General features: G+C 44.7%; 1 protein-coding gene and 1 pseudogene across 1 annotated transcript in view; one reads left to right on the forward strand and one right to left on the reverse strand.

Moving 5' to 3' along the window:
* Positions 1–1,479: 1,479 nt before the first annotated feature.
* Positions 1,480–20,374, forward strand: part of ERAP1 (endoplasmic reticulum aminopeptidase 1) — a 144,003-nt gene continuing 125,108 nt past the window's right edge. The window contains exon 1 of the mRNA XM_062212367.1: positions 1,480–1,579. Within this exon, the coding sequence (XP_062068351.1) occupies positions 1,495–1,579 (85 nt within the window). The 5' untranslated portion in view covers positions 1,480–1,494. The remainder of the gene's footprint in view (positions 1,580–20,374) is intronic.
* LOC133774698 (endoplasmic reticulum aminopeptidase 2-like) lies at positions 7,352–18,416 on the reverse strand (annotated as a pseudogene).

Consider the following 20,374-nt stretch of genomic DNA (forward strand, 5'->3'; position numbering starts at 1 on the left):
GAGACTGGGGCCTGTTGGTATTTGGTGTCTGCATTTAAGGCACTGTATAAGAGGTGCAGTTTCAAGTGGTCTTCAAAAAGTTCATGGAAAATGTCTGTTATTAAAAAACCATGAATACTTTTCAAATTTTTTTCTGCACCAAAATAAATTTATCTTTTAATTCCACTTTCCACAAATCCTTTGAAGCACTCCAGTCCCTATTGGAGTTTGCAGTGTTGACAATGGCAGGAAGAGTCAAGGAGAAGAGGTTAGGCCTGATAGCTTACCTCCCATTCCCTTTCAGAAATCAAAGAAAAGCCTCTATTATAATAATTAATATAATATAATATTAATTGTTATTAATTAATATAATATAATATTAATTGTTATTTATTAATATTAAGATAACATAATATAATAAGATAAACAGGGACCTGTTTATCTTCAGGGAAGCTGTAGATATCCCAATGGAAGTTTATGTCAATAGAGGTATATCATGTGGAGACCTAAGCCCCTGGCTTCCATGTCTCTAGTGTGGGTTTTCTGTTCACTGTGTTATGGTTAGGTGAACCAGAACTCTTGTTCTGATGTGCCTGCAATGGAATGCTGTCTCTTTAACTGTTGGTTTGATAGGCCCACCTTCCCAGAATGCACCTGTCACATCAGGAACCAGGGCTCTTAGGAAGACTTCACACTTTATTTGCATATCCGATTGAGGTACCACCTCCTTCCTTATAAAAAGAGGTTGAAGGCAGGAGAGAGCTCTCCTTCTGCCATGGACTCTGCTCAGGTGTACTCCTCTCATTTGCTCTCTTTCTGCCATGGACCTTGCTTGCTTGGAGGTACTGCTCCGATTTTTGCTCTTTGCACCACAGAACACACTCAGATGTACCACTTTTCTTTGTGCTCTTTCCACGGCACACTGGTTTCTAAGGAATCATTGTTTTTCTCTTGTTCCCCTCATTTATGGCAGTTCTTTGGCTGACTCACATTGGGGGTTTCTCAGTAGGGGGCGGCCCACACTTGCACGTGAATGTATGTTTATTCCCTCACTGTCCAATAAAATCTGTTCCTATTTGCACCTGATACCAGTCTCAGCTTAGTATTTTTCTCTGTGTAAGAGACAAGAACCTGGATAGAAAATTAACATATTTGTTATATATATTATGACCACATCAACTGCTTGTGGGTTGGTACCAAATCTTCCTTTAGAAACCATAACTTAGAAGATTCTACAATTCTGAAAAACATTTGTCTTTTCCCTCCATGGTTTTCTTTCCTTTCCCTCTCCCATGGTGATTCTGTGACTTCCCAGAAGCAAGCTGAAGCGAAGGCCTCCAGAAAGCCAAGTACTCTATTTCCAAACCTAACGACACCCTTGTTTTGGCATTTTTCAGAGCCTGATGGAGCAACCACTCAAAGAATTCAGAGCTGGGATATTTTTAGCGAGGAGTGGCGCTGCGGGAAAGCTGAATTACAACAACAAAAATAAGGCGGTAAGCTCCATGCCCCAAAATGGGCTGCACATTCCTCCTCCTAGGTCAGCTTTGCTGCAAGGACACTGTGGAGCCTCTTCCTATCCAGTTACTTAAAGGAACAGGTGAGCTAATCCATGTTATCTTTCAGGGCAAGTTGTTATGGGCACATGCATCTCAATTTTTATTCCAAGTTCTAGCCCCCACAGGGATGAGAATTCAAAACAGAGGCACAAGTGAGAGCAGGACTTATTTAAAAGTGAGAGTGAGTACTTACCAAGTACTCACATAGTGCATACTTCCTTTGTCTTTAATCCTTGCAACAGTTTGATGAAACGGGAACTGTTACTAACTTTGTTTTACAAATGGGGACACTGAATTTCAGAGGTGGGTAATGTGTCCAGGTCAGTACTTGACTTGAAGTATTTCCTTGTGGCCATATAATCACAGGTTCCAAGTGAAGGGACACTGATTTTTGCCTCAGATCAGAATGCAAATATCCTGGGGATGTATGTATGAAGAGTAATGTTTTATTTATTCTTTTAAAAATGTATTTATTTATTTGAAAGAGTTATATAGAGACAGAGAGGGGGAGGAGGAGAGAGCGAGAGCGAGAGCGCTCTTGCATCCACTGGTTCAATCTCCCGACAGCCACAACAACCAGGGCTGGGTCAGCCTGAAGCCAGGAGTTTCATGAAAGTCTCCCCTGTGCGTGGTAGGGACCCAAGCACTTGGGCCATCTTCTGCTGCTTTTCCCAGGCTCATTAGCAGGGAGCTGGATCAGAATCAGAGCAGCCGGGCCAAGAGCCCACACCTACATGGGATGTCAGCGTCAGAGGTGGCAGCTTTGCCGGCTCTACTACAACGCATGGCCCTAGGAGAAATACTTGAATAGAAATATTTATTTGTAAGGTTCCCAGTTCTGTACTGTGTGTGCCTGCATAGTCCTGATCATTCTTTCCCAAAGGACATTCGAAGGCACTGCTCCAAACAATTTTTGAGGATTCGTTTAGTGCCACTTGTGATACAATTCCAGTATGAGACCTGTAGTCTAGCAACTGAGACCTCTGCTATTAATTATTTTGGGTTTGATAATCCCTCCATGAAATGAAATGATTGTATGTCATTGTTGGAAGACTGGAGGTAACTCTGCCTAATGTTGTTTTGTACGGACACCTGAGAATGCCATGAGTGCCAAGTACCTGCTGTGTTAGTTCATGGGCTGGGACTCTGGCGACCCACAATTATTGGAAGCAGAAGAGGCCTTGGAGTCAAAGAGTATGAGGTCTCTCTCCATGTTATGAGGCCCCCAGTCTGCCTGGGCTCAAGCCCAGGGTCAGGGGTAGCAACTAGGTCTGAGAAATAAGAGCAACCACATTTCAGCATTGTGGTTTCCACTCCGGAAGTAGGCTTTACTCCCTACTCAAAAAATATGTTATGGTCCTTTTGGTGTATATAAGCAGACTTTCTGAAATCTTCAAAAATGCCTCAATATCGACAAGGTGTCTCTCAGTTACACTGGAAAGAATCAGTACCCATTATCAAGTAGAATAAACTATTGATATTGTTTTGTAGCTAAAGTAACCTATTGACATCTAACCATTTTCTCCCCGAAACTAATGAACCCTGAACATATTTTGATACATTGCTGCTAAGAAGTGATACATTAAAAAAACTGTATTATATTTTGTATTTGTACTATTGAAAAGCCTAAGAATCAAAGCCATCAACTAATTTCTAGTCTGTTTAAGCTCCATCAAAACATATCATGAACTAGAAAAGCAGACAGGATTTTAATTTGAAGAGACCAGTTTCTAGGGGCAGTCTCTATCATCAGTATTTCAATTGATATTTCAAGCACATCTGGCCTCTATTATGAGCAAGTGTCCTTCTCCAAGGTATTGGAGGGAAAAACACTCTGGGCATTGATTCTTTCTGACCTCAATTTCCTTTTCAACATTGACATTTCCTCTACCACTTAAGAAAGTCTTGCAGGAAAAAAAGGGACATCTAATCTTTAGGAAACTCTGGGATAGTGCACATTAATTTATATCTTATATGTGTGTGAACATATGATTTCATGTAGATTAGAACATGACTGATGAATATTTAACCTTGGAATACTACTAAGCCATTTTGGAAAGAACTACTGTTTGGCCACAAGGGAGATTTTTTTTTTTTTTTTTTTTAAGAAATCGCATTGCAGCTAATACTGGTGAATTCTAGTGGATAAAAACAAGTAGTTAAAACACAACCAAAAGTGAAATTAGCACTAATAAAGACTAGTATGTATTAACACTTCAAATGTGGGAATGACTATTTCTAGACTGCACTCATGCTTTTGTGTTAGTTGGCTGATCTCCCACAGCCACTAGAGGTGCTGATATCTGCTCTGTTCTTTCTCAAGCTGCGTGCTCCTTTTCTGTTACTTGTAAAATAAGCTCCGTATGCTCTTCACAGTTGCATTGTCAACAAAAGATTGTCTGGTGGTTCTCAGTGATCTTTCCTTGATTTCTCAGCCACAGGACAGCAGGGGATTCTGGGTAAACTGCCCTAGAAGGCACATAGACTCTGCACTATAATAATATGGTGAGATTCAGGAACTGCACAGATGGCTTTTGATGGATGCATTTGATGGTTCTTTCTAACTGCTCTGAGGAAAACTACATGGGTGTTGTGGGGAGAGGGGAGGAGAGACACGATAAGGAGCTTGTCCTAACATCTGAAAAGATAAAAAATATTGGGGCTGGCTTTGTGCCTCAGTGGGTTTAGTCACAGCTTGTGATGCTGGTATCTCTCCTTGCTAATGCACCTGGGAAGGCAGCTGATGATGGCCCAAGTGCTTGGGTGCCTGTCACACATGTAGGAAACCCAGATGGAGTTCCAGGTTCCTGGCTTCAGCCTATCCCAGTCATGACTGTTGTGGGCATTTAGAGAGTAAACCAGCAGCTGGAAGAGCTGTGTGTGTGTGTGTATGTGTGTGTGTCTGTCTGTCTCCCACTCTTTCTCTGTTATTCTGTCTTTCAAATAATTACATAAATCTTTTTCAAAAAAGAAAAAATTTGTTTTACCACTGTAAGAAACTCTAAGAACTAATCATACAAAATTATAAAATGTAAGTCATGTTTTCTATGTACTCTACATTATAAAAATAGCCTTTAGTATTTTTTAATATAGAAACTTGAAATCAAGATAGACTATGGGTATTATCTCATGCACAGACCTACTACCACATCCAAATTAAATGATCTGTTTCTTCCAAATCTTTCTTTTTTGTGAATCTGTGCCACAACTTTGTCTTCCAACCTCAATAGCCAATATAGATAACAGATGGAGGGAAAGTTTTCAGTTCTGTAATTAAAAAGGCCTTTGACAACTTTTCTAAAAGACTACTGGTCTTGTACAAAGATGGTAAAGAGATTGCTCCAGAAAATTCATCCATCAGTGCAGATATGTTGACATCAAACCTGGTGAAGGGATGGAGAAATGATACGCTGTCCTTGTGCTTCTGATAAATGTGTTTTGCACACAAGGAGCATCCCTGAAGAGCAAATTATTCTTCTTTGGGCTATCCAGCGCTCTCCAGAGCTCATTTAAAATCAGGTATAAAGAGGCAGGAAGTCAAAGCAAGTTCCATGAACAAAAAACAAAGGCACTGATATGGAATTTTAACAGGTTGGAGTTGAGGGAGTGGAGAGTGTCAAGTGGTGTCTGTGAATCAGGATGCATTTGATGCCACTGGTCTGGGGAAGACCAGACGGACACTGGGATATAATGAAAGCCAGGCTTTATTTTTCAAGAAAATATTGAGATACTGTTAGGTAAGCCTGGTAGTGGTAGCGGGTAAGAGAGTCTGTGAAGTAGAAAGCAAGAACTGGTCTTGAAAATCATAAGCAACCCTACAGTTTCTGTTACAATCCATCTCTGGGTGCTGGTATGTACATTTCAAGCTGTATTCATCCATTATGTGAACTCAGTTGAACTCATTACTGATTAAACATAATTTAAATAAGATGTACATTCCTAGACCTATGTGGAAAAACCCGTAAAAATTTATTGGATCCACCCCCTCAACTAGATTTCTTTAAACTCAAAAGTATAATATGTTCAGTGACTCCCCTAAAGAAACTAAGTATTGTGTAGAAAAACACAATTAGATTCCAATTTTTTGGCTTCCAAGTACAGGGGTATATGTTCATCTAATGACCTACTTTTGTGCTCTGAATTACTAGAAATCCCTCAGAACTTTAAAAAAAGTTATTTATTTGAAAGTTAGGGTCATGTGCTCACTTCGGCAGCACATATACTAAAATTGGAATGAGAGTCAGAGCCAGAGAGAGAGAGAGAGAGAGAGAGATCTTCCATCTACTGATTCACTCCCCAAATGGCTGCAAAACCGGGGCTGTGCCAGACTGAAGCCAGGAGCCAGGAGCTTCATCCAGGTCACCCATGTGGGTGTAGGGGCCCAAGCACTTGGGCCATCTCTCACAGGTGCATTAGCAGGGAACCAGGTCAGAAATGGAGCAGTCAGGACATGAACCGGCACCCATATGGGATGCTGGCATCGGCGGCAGCAGCTTTATTCACTACGCTGTAACCCCGGCCCCTCCTCAGAGCTTTTACAGGGAGCAGATATAATGACCGCTGCTTAATGATAACTGAGCAGGCACTGTGCTAAATGCTTACATGCATAAAGTCTACACATTCCTCTATGAAGTGTTTGCTATTACCTTCACTGAAGTAATAGAATCTCACAGAGATGAACTCACTTGTTCCACATCACCCAGGTGGAAAGCTCTGGAGCTGGGATGTGACTCCAGAGAAGCTGACAGGAACCTGTGCCTCTAAAAGGAAGAATCCTCTAGACCTCCATAGCCATGTCTAAGCACATGTGTATCCATGTGCAGAAACGCCATGACACGCATGTAGACACAACTCACAATTCCTCTCTATATATCCCTAACTATAACGTGGATATGAGTTGTAATACCTCGTTTGGACCTATTTTTCATAAGCATTATTTTATAGTTCTTTGAAGATAGTTTTACAAACATAATTTGGTTCCTAGGGGATAATGAGTTCTTTTTTTATTTCTGTTTTTTTTAAAGATTTATTTATTTATTTGAAAGTCAGAGTCACACACAGAGAGAAGGAGAGGCAGACAGAGAGAGAGAGAGGTCTTCCATCCGCTAGTTCACTCAATGGCCAGAGTTGTGCCAATCCAAAGCCAGGAGCCAGGAGCTTCTTCTGGATCTCCCACATGGGTGCAGGCGCCCAAGCATTTGGTCCATCTTCTACTGCTTTCTCAAGCCATAGCAGAGAGCTGGATCGGAAGTGGAGCAGCTGGGACTTGAACCGGTGCCTATATGGGCTGCCAGCACTGCCGGTGGCGGTTTTACCTGCTATGTCATAGCACCAGTCCCACATTTCTTTAATGTCTTTACTGATGTTTGCTAACATTCAATAAGATAATCATTAGGCATTACTATACATTTTTGTAAACAATCAGAACTCTAAAAATTAGGAAGACTTTCATTTAGGAAAAAAAAGTTAGAGAAAACAATGGGAAACAACATTAATGTCCCAAAACTAGATGCTGATTTAAAAATTCTCATGGAGCCTCCATACAATTATTAATATATTATGGAAAAATATGCAATGGCATTCAACTTTTATGTCATACTGTGGTGAAATTGGGTTAAATAGCCATAATACATTATTTTGCTGAGACAATATATATGCATACATACAGTATATATGCTAATACACACACCCACATACACTGTCACTAAAGATATGTTGATGTCATTAGTAGTTTTGTCCTGGTGAGAGAATTATAGACAGTTTTTAATTTAATCTGATTTTTTAACCTAGAATTATAAAATAAGTATAATACTTTAATACTATGGAAAACAAATGAAGAAAAACTCATTGCTCTTAGGGCACTGTTTTGTACTAGCTAGGAAACTGGAACCAAGTCTCACCTTGACCCCTGATGAAGTTGTACCACTTGCAGCATGGAAGTCACAAACCACGTAGGCTGCAAGTCACCTACTTGTTTTTACAGTAGCTTCCAAGTGATCTTCCAAGAGGCCTTCCTGAAGTTCATGTCTTTGTCTACAGGAAGGGAAGTGAATCAGGGCTTGAACAGTGGAATATTTCGTAACCACATGTGTGACTTGCGGTGAGCATTAGGGAAAAGCCTGGCTCTCTGATGGTCTCTCCAGGTCCTCCCCGATCAGTGGCTTCTCATATAGCCTGTGGCTCCCTTAGCTCTATTTCTTTATGCCTGGACCTTCTCAAGGACACAGTGCAAGTTTTAAATTTTGCTCTTTGAAAGCATAAACATGTCTTAGAGACATCTCCTTTCTTAAAATGCAGTAATCACCTTTGCTTTAGGCTGTGCACCATGTCAAGATGGGGGGTGCAAATCTCTAAGGAGTTTATCACAGTTGGCATCTTCAATACTGTACAGAATGAGTTTCTCACTCTGGAACTGGCTGAAGATAGCTGCTCTGGAGTTGAGGTCAAGTTACACCAACCAGGAGAGAAATTGTTATCTTAGCCACCAGGACCCAGAACATGCTTGGTGAGAAAGGGGTGGTGAATCCCAGAATGGATGGCTGTAATTCATAAGAGGTTTGTAGAGCTTTATGCTGGAAAAACACCCACAAGAGGCCTGTGCACCATTGCCCAGGCAGAATCTCTGCGTCTTAAACTCCTAGAGGGGCTTGCTGATCGAGGGACTGCCGTGGGTCATCATAGAGAGAGGAGCCAAGGGCTGTGAGACTGTGGTGTCTGGGAGACTCTGAGGACAGAGGGCTAAATCGATTGAGCTTAAGGGTGGCCTGACAATCCATGGTGGGGACCCAGTTACCTACAGTGTTAGCACCGCCATGTGTCATTTGCTGCTCAGACAGAGCAGCAAAGTGAAGGTTGTGGTGCCTGGGACCCGAGTGGGAAGACTGGCCCTAAGGAGCCCCTTCCTGACAACATGTGCAATGTAGAAGCCAAAGATGAGATGCTGCCCACCACCCCATCCCGGAACAGAAGCCCGGGAAGCCAGAGCTGCCAGCCAGGCCCCAGCCAGTCTCTATGGCACAACAGGGCATCCTAGGGCAGCAGTATTGAGTTTGGATGTTGCTTTGTCAAGAGATTACTAAAATCTTGTACAAAGACAATATAATAAATAAAATAATGCAGTCCTGGAATAAATTCAAGTTCTAGGAATAAATTCAAGTTCTAGGCTTCTAAGCTAAAATACCCCTGTTCCTTTTTTGTGGATTGTGCCATCATAAACCTGCGTGGCAGGGTGAAACAAGGGAGCAAAGCTGTGCTAGCAGTTCCCGCTCCCTTCTGGTCCTCTTGCTGTGTGGAAGTGAGGTAGGTGTCACTTCACAGGTGAGACGGCAAGGCTCGCAGCGTGCTTGGGATCACATGGCTGGTGCCACGGCAGGCCACGACGTGGACGAGAGCGTGTGACTCCAGCGACGCTGCGCATTCTTTCACCTGCTGCACGACAGCTTGAGTCATCGTCTTATTTTATCTCTCGCTTCATTGATTCAGCAGTGAAAAGCAGTCCGGCCAAGAAGGTCATTAGTAATTTAAGCTTCCGCCCATCTAGTGAGGAAGCCCAAGTTTCCAGCCTGCAGTCTGCTCAGCTACGTCCATCATCAGGTAACGGTGAATCCTACCTTCATTTGCTCTGAGTAGCTTGTCCCAGGGATGGTTCCTACAGCAGTACTACGCCCCTTCTTCTGAACAGATACAGAACCTGTATGATGCAAATACACTTTCTTTGAATCAGCCAGAATTCTTAGACCAGCTCTTCCCCTGCTCTCTCTCAACGAGTTGGGTGGCTCTGATGCGGGATGGCTCTGACCATGGCTCTTGAGCATATTCTATCCATTGGTTACGATTACAGTTTTCTTTGGTAAGAGAAGCTAATTTGAAGTGAGACCATAAACCGCCTGGCCTACTTCAGTGACAAACGTCCTAAGAAATTCCACAGAGTGTAATTCTACAGAATTCTATTTAAAACTCCTTTCTAAGTTCCAATAAAGCGGAAGACACTGACCAGATACTCTAAGAAAAGTGGATATATAATTAAGGCTGTGATGTTTGACTCTAGCCAGTAAATTAAGTTTGCCTGACTTCGAATCTCTTTTCTTAGAAATCAGATTCAGCCAGAGTTCTGCAAATGCATGCTCCCAGGAGAGAGGGAGCATTTTACAGTGAGGGTCAGCAGGGTAGGGTAAGATTGTGGTCTTCGGCCCATTCTCCGCAGCAACACACTTAACCATGTGTGTGCAGGGGGACAGAAGGCAGACAGGCTGTGGAACTATGGGAACAAGAGAGCTGGGCTGCTGGGAAGCTGATGGCCCTAGATACAAGCATGGGGAGCATCCAGCCCACGGGCCATAGAAAGCCAGCGAAATCATCTGGTCTGGTCCTGCCAAGACTACCATAGGCATATGGTATATGGTCATATAGCAGGCTAATTTTCAAGTTGATAATTTTATTTTTTAATTTTTTTTTTTTGACAGGCAGAGTGGACAGTGAGAGAGAGACAGAGAGAAAGGTCTTCCTTTTGCCGTTGGTTCACCCTCCAATGGCCGCCGCAGTAGCGCGCTGCGGCCGGCGCACCGCGCTGTTCCGATGGCAGGAGCCAGGTGCTTATCCTGGTCTCCCATGGGGTGCAGAGCCCAAACACTTGGGCCATCCTCCACTGCACTCCCTGGCCACAGCAGAGAGCTGGCCTGGAAGAGGGGCAACCGGGACAGGATCGGTGCCCCGACCGGGACTAGAACCCGGTGTGCCGGCACCGCAAGGCGGAGGATTAGCCTGTTGAGCCACGGCGCCGGCCTATTTTTTAATTTTTTTGACAGGCAGAGTTAGACAGTGAGAGAGAGAGAGAGACAGAGAGAAAGGTCTTTCTTCTGTTGGTTCACCCCCCAAATGGCTGCTACAGCCGGCGCGCAGCGCCAATCCGAAACCAGGAGCCAGTTACTTCCTCCTGGTCTCCCATGTGGGTGCAGGGCCCAAGCACTTGGGCCACCCTCCACTGAAGTTGATACTTTTATATAGCCCATGAATGATGTTACAAGTATACAAGTGGTCCTTGGCAGAAAAAATGGTCTCATCCCTGCTAGAGGAAAGCACTGTCCAGGCAGGCTGAGTTTTGTTCAGAAACCTGGAGTGATCCATGGAGATTAGCATTGTCTTAAATAGAAGTGCATGGGGTATTAGTCTAGGTTCTTCCAGGATGGTGATGTCAGCTCCAAGTATAAATCACTTGTCATTGGATAAGGATTTAACTATTTTCTCAGGACCAGTGGGACTTGACTTACGGAAGAAGTGTCGTGAGCAGGTGTGTGTTCCCTTAAGGGCTGAGGGGGACAAAGATGCGTCCAAAAGATGTGCTGCCTCCACTAGTGCTTAGTTGGTCTCCTCGAGTCCCATAAATCCTGTATTCTTTTTTTTTTTATTTTCCAAGACTTTATTTATTTATTTGAAAGGCAGAGTTACAGAGAGAGAAGAAAAGACAGATCTTACATTTGCTGGTTCACTCTCCAAATGGCCACAATGGCCAGTGCTGGGCCATTCCAAAGCCAGGAGCCAGAAGCTTCATCTGGGTCACCCACATGGGCCCATGAGCCCAAGAAGTTGGGCCATCTTCTGCTGCTTTCCTGGGTGCATTAGCAGGTAGCTGGATCAAAAATGGAACAGCCAGGACTCGAACCAACACCCATATGAAATGCTGTCATTGCAGCAAGTCCTGTATTCTTAACAGATTGGGAACAGGTTACGTGTTGCTTCTTCCCACCAGTCCATAACCCATCTTCAGTGTTGCCACAGTTGTCCAGAGAGTGTGACTTTAGCATACTTTAGTTCTAGCCATGTGAGTAGAAAGTTAAAACGGTTCTTGCTGAGAGCTTCTCCAGGCCACTGAGGCAATACAGAGATGCAAGGGTTGTATAAAGTGTTTTCAAAGTGTTCTCTCTCTCTCTTTCTTTCTTTCTTTCTTTCTTTCTTTCTTTCTTCCTTTCTTCCTTCCTTCCTTCCTTCCTTCCTTCCTTCCTTCCTTCCTTCCTTCCTTCCTTCCTTCCTTCCCTCCCTCTCTCCCTCCCTCCCTCCCTCCCTCCCTTCCATCCATCCATCCATCCATCCATCCAATTTACTTGAGAGGCAGAGTTATAGAGAAAGAGTCAGAGAGACAGAGAGAAAGCTCTTCCATCTACTGGTTCACTCCCCAAATGGCTGCAGCAGTCAGAGCTGGGCCCAATCAAAGCCAGGAACTTCTTCCGGGTCTCCCATGCAGGTGCAGGGGCCCAGGCACTTGGGCCATCCTCCACTGCTTTCCCAGGCCATAGCAGAGATCTGGATCAGAAGAGGAGAAGCCAGGACATGAACCGGCACCCATAAGGGGTTCTGGTGCTGCAGGCGGATGCTTATCATATTAAGCCACAGCACCGGCCCCCTTCTTAGTTTTCTTAAACGTGAGAGTTACTGGAGGCTTCCAAAGCTAGAAATGTTAAATCCTAATAATGACCATGACAATTTACATTTGAATCACAATTTTAATTAAAAGACCTGACTAACCATATTTTTGCTTCATCTCCTGTGATTAGCCATATGAAAAATTATATTACTAAAAAACTTCCAGGAAAAGGGTTGACATGATAAATTGTCCTCTCTTCAATGCACAAGCTGTGGAGCAGAAGACCAGCATGCAGGCGGCGGATCATCACCACTCAGAAACAAGGGAGTGAATTAAGTTGCTGGCTGTTCGATCATGGGAAAATGGTGCCACTGGGAGGGTGCCTGCTTTTGTCCTGGGTCTGTGTGCCACAGTTCCAGAGCAAATGTGTTTCCCAGCATTAAGTGGAAATCTGGGGCACTGTGGTGTCTGGATCACGTCACTTTCCTCCTGCCTCCGCAGAGGCCATCCCTGTGCAGGGCAGAGAGGAAAACGGGCACAGGGCCTCTTGCCTGCTGCTGCTGCTGGCTCCACCGCCTTCTGTGGCCCTCCCCCTTCGCGGCTCTGCCGAGAGAGCCTCTATTTTTGTCCTACTTTCCAAGCGGTGATGGGGAAATGGCTCACATGTTGTGCAGCAGCACAAGCGGCAAGCAGATCATTAGCAAGGAAACATCCAATGGAGCTCAGGTCCACAGTATCTTTCTACGTTGGGAGCACAAGATGCGGGCCTAAAGGTCTCTTTCAATTAAAAACGTGTGTAGACATTGTGCATAGTTAGGAACTTACTGTGGGACTTAGGAGAGGGTAGGTGGTTTCTAAGTTCCATCACAGAATCTCCTGGGGGTGGAGTCTGAAAGGGTCTCCTGGGTCCTTTGTTACTGCACACGCGGTTCCTGGAATAGCAGCAGCAGCGGCCAGCAGCCTCCAAGAGCCTGTCAGAAAGGCAGAATTCTGTGCTTCACCCCAAGACCTATAGAATCATTGCCAGAAATTTAACAAGATCTTTACACAATTCATCTAAATGTTACATTTGAGAAGTGCTGTTCTGGGTGATTCTGAATTTCATCCCTGGACAAGAAACATGGATTTATTTTATTTTTATCTTTTTAAAATATTTATTTATTTGAAAGACAGAGAGAGAGAGGGAGAGGGAGAGGGAGAGGGAGAGGGAGAAGGAGAGGGAGAAGGAGAGATGGATCTTCCATCTGCTGGTTCACCCCCTTAATGGCCACAACAGCCAGGGTTGAGCCAGGCCAAAGCCAGGAGCCTGGAATTCCATCTTGGTCTCCCCATGTGGGTGGCAGGGGCCCAAACACTTGGGTTATTTTCTGCTGCTTTCCCAGGTGTATTAGCAGAGAGCCGGATCAGAAGTGGAGCAGCCAGGACTCAGACCGGTGCTCCTATGGGATGCCAGCACTGCAGGTGGCAGCTTAACCTGCCACAATGCCAGCCTCAGTAACATGGATTTAAAAGAACATTTCCATATGAACACAAAAACTGTATAAAGCACTTTACTTGGGGGGGAAAAGGTTTTCTATGTAGCAATGCTCCCATACAGAGTGACGCTAAAGTCTGGAAGGATCGGGATAATGATATCAGATGTAGATGAATAAAAACAAGTGGATCTTACATCCTGAAGGCAAAGGAAATAATAAAAGGAAAAAGAATCTCACAAAGTCTGAGGCTGCAGTTGGGAATGATTCGTCAAAGCTGCAAGTGGCAGTACCCTTGGCATGTTGGATAGTCCCGTGTGTCTGCTCTCCTATCCTGATTGAAAAATTGGCTTTGAGCAACGGTTCATCAAAGCAAGGCAAAACCAGCTGTGCCTGGGTTGGCTCCCTATCCATCACTGGGATTATTCTGTGAAAAGACCCGGTCCCAACAAATGGAAAGTGAAACCAGGAAGAGAAATTAATTTGTACCTTCAGCAAACAGCTTACCAAAACTGGAGATGCTTTATTTGATGTCTCAAAGCAGAATCTTTGTCAATCCTGACTCTGCCTTTGACTAAAAGGAGAGTAAAAGCTTCAGTGGCTGCCAGTGATGAGTGATGCCTTGTGCTGGGCATTATTTCCTTGGCGCTTATGTCAGACAGGGACGTTGAGGCTCAGAGAATTCAGTGACTTTACCAGGACCCTAGGCCAATACACGGCTGCGGTAGGCTCAGCAACAGTCAACCTGACCTCAGAATTGGCCAGGAAATTAATAGTGCAGAACTGTTTCCACACCTGATGGACCTCAGACATTTGAATAACTATATATGTGTGCTATCTTTGGTTGTGTTCCCAGGAAGCAGACCTGGATTTATTAAGAACCTGTTGCCAAGATGAAGAGGTGGAGGTGGGGCCAGCACTGTGGTGTAGCGGGTAGGGTTGTTACCTGCAGTATCAGCATCACATATGGGCACCAGTTCGAGTCCCAGGTGCTCCTTCCTTCTGAGCCAGCTCTCTACTACGGCCTGGGAAAGCAGTAGAAGATGGCCCAAGTCCTTGGGCCCCTGCACCCACGTGGGAGACTGGAAGAAGCTCCTGGCTCCTGGCTTCAGATTAGCACAGGTCTGGCCATTGCAGCCAATTGGGGAGTGAACCATTGGATGAAAGACCTCTCTCTCTCTCCGCCTCTCTTTCTCTCTCTATGTAACTCTGACTTTCACAAATAAAATAAAATTATATATATATATATATATATATATATATATATGTAAAGGTAAAGAGGTGGAGGCAGAAGGACAGGGAAGGAAGTAAGGGGACAGGGACAAGGATGGAGTGTCAGCTGGATTCACAGCCTCAGCTCCATCCACAGGAAGCTCCGGAATGGATGCTCTGTCTTCATGCTGCTCCCACTGGAGGCAAGGATCTGGGCTTTCCTATTCCTGAACTGCTGGCTAAGGGTCTCCACGAGGGACCCAAGCTCCCAGAGACTTCAGCCCTCCCTGTGAGCTAGCAAAGCAGCTCCAATCTTCAGACAGGACAGGTAGACAGAGACTCCAACAAACCTCTATACCTAGTCACCTCCTGACATTGCATAATCAAAAATTTAATCTTTGAGATTTAGGTTTCAATTTAGAAGCAAATCTGGGAGCAGGAGTGGAGAACAGGAAATCTCAAGTGTCAGGAAAAGGGTGAGTGGGCCAGGAGAGAATAAAAGGGAGCTGTCAGAATAATTTGACCCCAGCTGTCTTAATTTTCTGATGCAGATTCAGGAAATGAGGCTAGGAATGTGACTGGGTCACCTGGAACCTTGAGTGTTTATTTGTTTGACTTGGTAGCAGGAACAGCAAATATAAAGGAATTCCAAGTGCCTGGAACAATTTTCACAAATGTGAAATTTTGGTTGTATTAAGTCTACACTGGAAGAGCAGAACATTGAACCTTTTCATTGCTATTACACGATGAATTTTAGCTCCACATGCAAAGTAATGACCTCCTGCTAGTCAAAAGAACTATTGTCAAGTGAGTTAGCTGTATATTTTAAATGCAGGTGTGTGTGTGTGTGTGTGTAGACAGAGTTGCAGGATTTAATTGGCATTGTGCTGTACATAGCATTACATGTCAGACCTACTTGGAGACAGGATGAACAGAGCTGATGAATCAGTCATAAGAAGAGTCAGAAATAGCCTACAATTAATAATAGAAGCTATACTGGAAAGTTCTCTAGCTCTTACTCCAAATATCTCCCTCTTAAGTCTCCCATCATCCCCAAAATGGTATCCCTAAAATATGTGTCCTTTGGATATAGCCTTCGTCACTTGAAAAAATGAAAAAAGCCATCACTGGTCACATGGCACCTTAGTGGGGAGGTGTCAGTGAGCTTCCTGCCCAATGCTGAGCTGGGCCCTGAGAACTGAGGCTGTAAGTAGGAGAAGCGAACAAAGAGGGGCAGGGAGGACAAGAGCCCGGGGAACGGCAGAGTCCAAGGGGACTGCTGAGGGCTAGGGGTGGGCACTTGGGGCCCCACTGTGTGGAGGGAAGAGCAGGTGTAGCAAACGCTGCGAGTTGCCCACCCCATCTCCATGCCCCTCCTCCAATGCCAGTGGAATCTTGACTTTGTCAGGAAGACAAGGTGCCCACGTCAAAGGAGGACTTCATCAGGCTCCCAGCAAGTTGGTGGGGCCTAGCTGAAGTCTCTGCGTGGGAGAACTTTGGAGTCAGGCTCAGATGGAATGTTTCCTTTTTGCCATTTCTCTTTCTCATTTTCCTGTTCACTCTGTGCCTAGGGCAGTGCCTGGCACACAGCATGTGCTCAGTAAATATGAGCTGGCCACATACATCATAGTCCTCAGTTCTCCAGGCAGACATATTCCTTGTCCTGCTTCCCAGATCTCAGTCATGCCATTCCTGGAAATGCCCACTCTCACTTTCTCCCAACCCAGATCTCATTGCCTTATGGTCCCAGCTCAAGACTCACCTTTGAGTAGCCATCCGTCTATCATCTGTCTCTGCATCAACCATGCTTTCTTCTAGCACCCATGAGCGTGTCTGCTTTATCACAGTCACCTCCTGGCCTCTCCTCTTAGCTGTTCTCCCTCCAGCTGTTCATGCCTCTGTGTTCTGTCTTCCCATCTCTACTTCAGTTTCTGTAAGGAAGGGTACAGCTCCTTCTTTTTCCAAACTACCTGCAGTTAATTGGATTTCTCATGAATGATTGCCGAAGCATGCTCCCAGCAAAGAGGTGTAGCCCACAAGGAAAGTATCAGGAGAGACTGCAAACAACCCAAGCAAGGTCTCACATTTTTTTCATCACCAAGGGTTTTGCATGTGATTTAATGACCCCCTTTGAAGCCATCAGCTAACTTAACCTGGAGATCAATAGCCACACAGTATCATAGGTCAGCGGTAAGTTTCTCTGGAAGTAACAATGCACTTTGTTGATGAGCAAGATAACTCAGACGTTCAATTATTCCCTCTGGTTTCCAGTATCTCAAATCTTCCCCCAGCTGAAGGGTAGCATTCATGATTTAAAGATCTCTGCTGTGCAAAATAATAAATGGAATGGCATCTTGGGTCAAGACCTCAATCTTCTCTGATGCAACAAAGTTAAAGAGGTAAGACTTGGAAGATAGCAAAAAAAAAAAAAAAAAAAAAGAAGGAGAAGGAGAAAAAAGAAGTCAGTGGGCATGACCATGGTAGGGTCTTAGCTCCTGCTAAGGAAATGGTTCCCCACTGGTAACTACTGGGAAATAGCAGGGTCTTCATCAAACTGATAACTAGATGGCATTGAAAACGGGGACAAATGTGTATTTTGGGTAGCATAGCTGCAAAAGAATAAAATACTGTGTAAACACTAAATACTAGTTTTCTTTGTGAACAACCCTTGCAAAAGAATGGAACACTCAGTGTATTCTCTGGAGGACAAATTCATATTCAGGCTAAATCTCATAGTTCTCCATAGCTGTGTGTTTGCCCACCAAGTCTTCGTCTCCAGAACGGGTAAGGATTTTCAAGGTCAGCGTGCACAAGTCCTTAGGGCCCAGATGAAGAAACTCAGGGTGAGGGACTTTCCCAAGGTCACACGGAAGTTTGAAGCAGAAGTAAGACTAAAAGATGGTTCGTTGACCCTCAAGTGTACATAGCTTAACAAGACAGTGCCACCTCTACTGCCTGTCCCCAGAGCCTTGTCTCGGATTACAAAACCCTCTCCTTACAGAAGTTTTACAACCTTCAGGTTAGATCTTTTTTCTCCAAGGCACACTCTGATTGGAAGACAAACCCAAGAAAAATGTTGCTGTGTTACCTTAATTCATGCCATTGCGGATCTGAGTGCAGGGGGATCTGTTTTCACTTTCACTTTCTGTTAACATTCAGAACTTGGTTTGTCCCTTCCCTATGAGGGCATCATTAGCTTATTCATTACCACATGGGGTGGACAGGGCTTAGGACAAAAGCTTTATCCCTAGGAGCACAGGCAACTTCCTCTAGGAGGCACAAAGAAGTGGCTTCCGTGTGGAAGGCAACCATGATGCAGGCCTCTGGGCCCCTGCTGCTCCTGTCCTCTTATCAGCTCTGTCCCCACCACCCAGTGTAAAGCATCAGCACCCTGTTCTTGTGTTGTGGTGCCAAGTTCTTTAAAGCCGACCTTGAACTCCTCACATTGCTGTGTCCTGAGTGCCAGAAAATCTGACCTCCGTCTGACCGCCCCTTCCTTCCCCACCCCAAGGGTAACTCCAAGGTTGCTAATGACCTCCAGGTCAGCTTCTGTGGTCTTTATCAGAGGTGAGTAACCTTGGCTTGTCCGAATCTGTAGCTTCCCGCCTCCTGCACACCCCGGGACCTGGACCGTATCTCACCTTCAACTCTTTGATCTCCCTTTGCCAGGCTGCGTAGGGCTCTCCCTCCTCCCTACCCTGAACATGGAGGAACCCTGTGCCCTTGGCTCTGCTCTCTTTATCCTTTTCGGGACAGAGGTGTAGCGCGTGTCCAGCCTTCTCCTCCTCTGATCTCTCCCTTAAGGAGAAGGTCTGCCCCACCTGTGGTGGTGGACATGGTTAGGGAAGATGAGCGTGGAGAGAAAGGCCTTGGTGTTTGCCCACCGAGTCTTGATTGATATTCAAGGTCAGTGTGCACAAGTCCTTAGGATCCAGATGAAGAAACTTAGGGTGAGGGACTTTCCCAAGTTCACACAGATGTTCCCCAGCAGGCTAGGGGTCTGCCACGTGGATGCTCTGCTATGTCAACTTCCTCTCTCTGTACAACAATGCCCTTTCTGGCCATCTACATAATAGCACACCTACCTTCTTTACTTTAAGATCCTTGTCATGAATCCTACCTTATATGATATTAATTTGGCTACTTTCAAGAAAAATTGCATGTATGTATATGTATATCATATTTAAATATGAAGTGAATATGGCAAAATGTTAAAAATTGTTAAATCTAAAAATGATTGATTTTGATCAAATGCCTCAGTGATTATGAACTAAGAAAAAAACTAAGGAGCAGCACAGTGGAGGGAAAAATATAATCCAACTTGTTGTCCACAAGAGACCCACTTCAGCTCAATGACACAAAAAAGATGAATAGGAAAGGAAGTGTAAAGATACTCCATGTTGGGGCCAACGCTGTGGCTCACTTGACTAATCCTCCACCTGCGGCGCCGGAATCCCATATGGGTGCCAGGTTCTAGTCCCAGTTGTTTCTCTTCCAGTCCAACTCTCTGCTGTGGCCTGGGAAAGCAGTGGCGGATGGCCCAAGTCCTTGGGCACCTGCACCCACATGGGAGACCAGGAGGCAGCACCTGGCTCCTGGCTTAGGATCGGTGTAGCTCCGACCGTAGCTGCTATTTTGGGGGTGAACCAACAGAAGGAAGACTTTTCTCTCTGTCTCTTCCTCTTAATGTCTGTAACTCTACCTGTCAAATAAATAAATAAATAAATCTTAAAAAAAAGATACTCCATGCAAGTAAAAAGCAAAAGAAATGGGGGTAGCCATACTAATGTTAGAAAAAAATAGGCTTAAACCAAGAGTTTATAAGATACGAAAAAAAAAAAAAGACATTACGCAATTAATACAAAGTTAAATATGCCAAGAAGGTAAAACATTTCCAAATATTTACCTAATAACATACCATCAAAATCTATGAAGCAAAATATGGCACAACTAAAGGGAGAATTGAACAGTTCTACTTGAGTACTTGGAGACTTCCACATCCCCACTCTCCATGACGGACAGAACCATCAGACAGAAGAGAAGGAAGGAACTAGAACGGAGTACTCAAACCACACAAGACACCAGCTCAATCCACTACCCACGTGCAGGACATCTTACCCCCAACCACAGAATGCCGGTTCCTCTCTCCTGTAGGGACCACATGTTAGACCAAAAGTCCAGTCTCTGGAAATGCACATCGTTCAAAGTATCTTCTGTGACCACAATGGGAGGAAGTGGGAAACAACCACAGAAGGAAAACTGGAAATTTCACAAACTGGTGGAAACTTCATGATATTCTCTCTCTCTTTTCAAGATTTATTTATTTTTTTAATTTGAAAGACAGAGAGAGAGGTAGAGACAGAGAGAGAGGTCTTCTATCAGCTGGTTCCCCACCCACCATGGCCGCAACAGCCAGAGCTGAGCCAATCCGAAGCCAGGAGCCAGGAGTTTCTTCTGGGTCTCCCACGTGGATGCAGGGGCCCAAGGACTTGGCCTCTGCTGCTTTCCCAGGCCCATTATCAGGGAGCTGGATCAGAAGTAGAGCAGCCAGGACACAAACCGACTCCCATATGGGATGCTGGTGCTGCAGCCTGGGGCTTTAACCTGCTGCACCATAGTGCTAGCCCCACGATATACTCTTAAAGAAACGAGGTCAAAGGAGAAATCACAAGCATAGTTAGAAAATACTTAGATAGGGCAGGTAACTGACAGAGCAGCTAAGATGCCAGGTGGGCCGCCCACTTCTGTATCAGAGTTCCTGGGTTGATTCCCTGTTCCAGCTCCCAATTCCAGCT

The sequence above is a fragment of the Lepus europaeus genome, chromosome 15 (genome assembly GCF_033115175.1).
Source record: "Lepus europaeus isolate LE1 chromosome 15, mLepTim1.pri, whole genome shotgun sequence".
In the NCBI taxonomy this organism is placed as follows: Eukaryota; Metazoa; Chordata; class Mammalia; order Lagomorpha; family Leporidae; genus Lepus; species Lepus europaeus.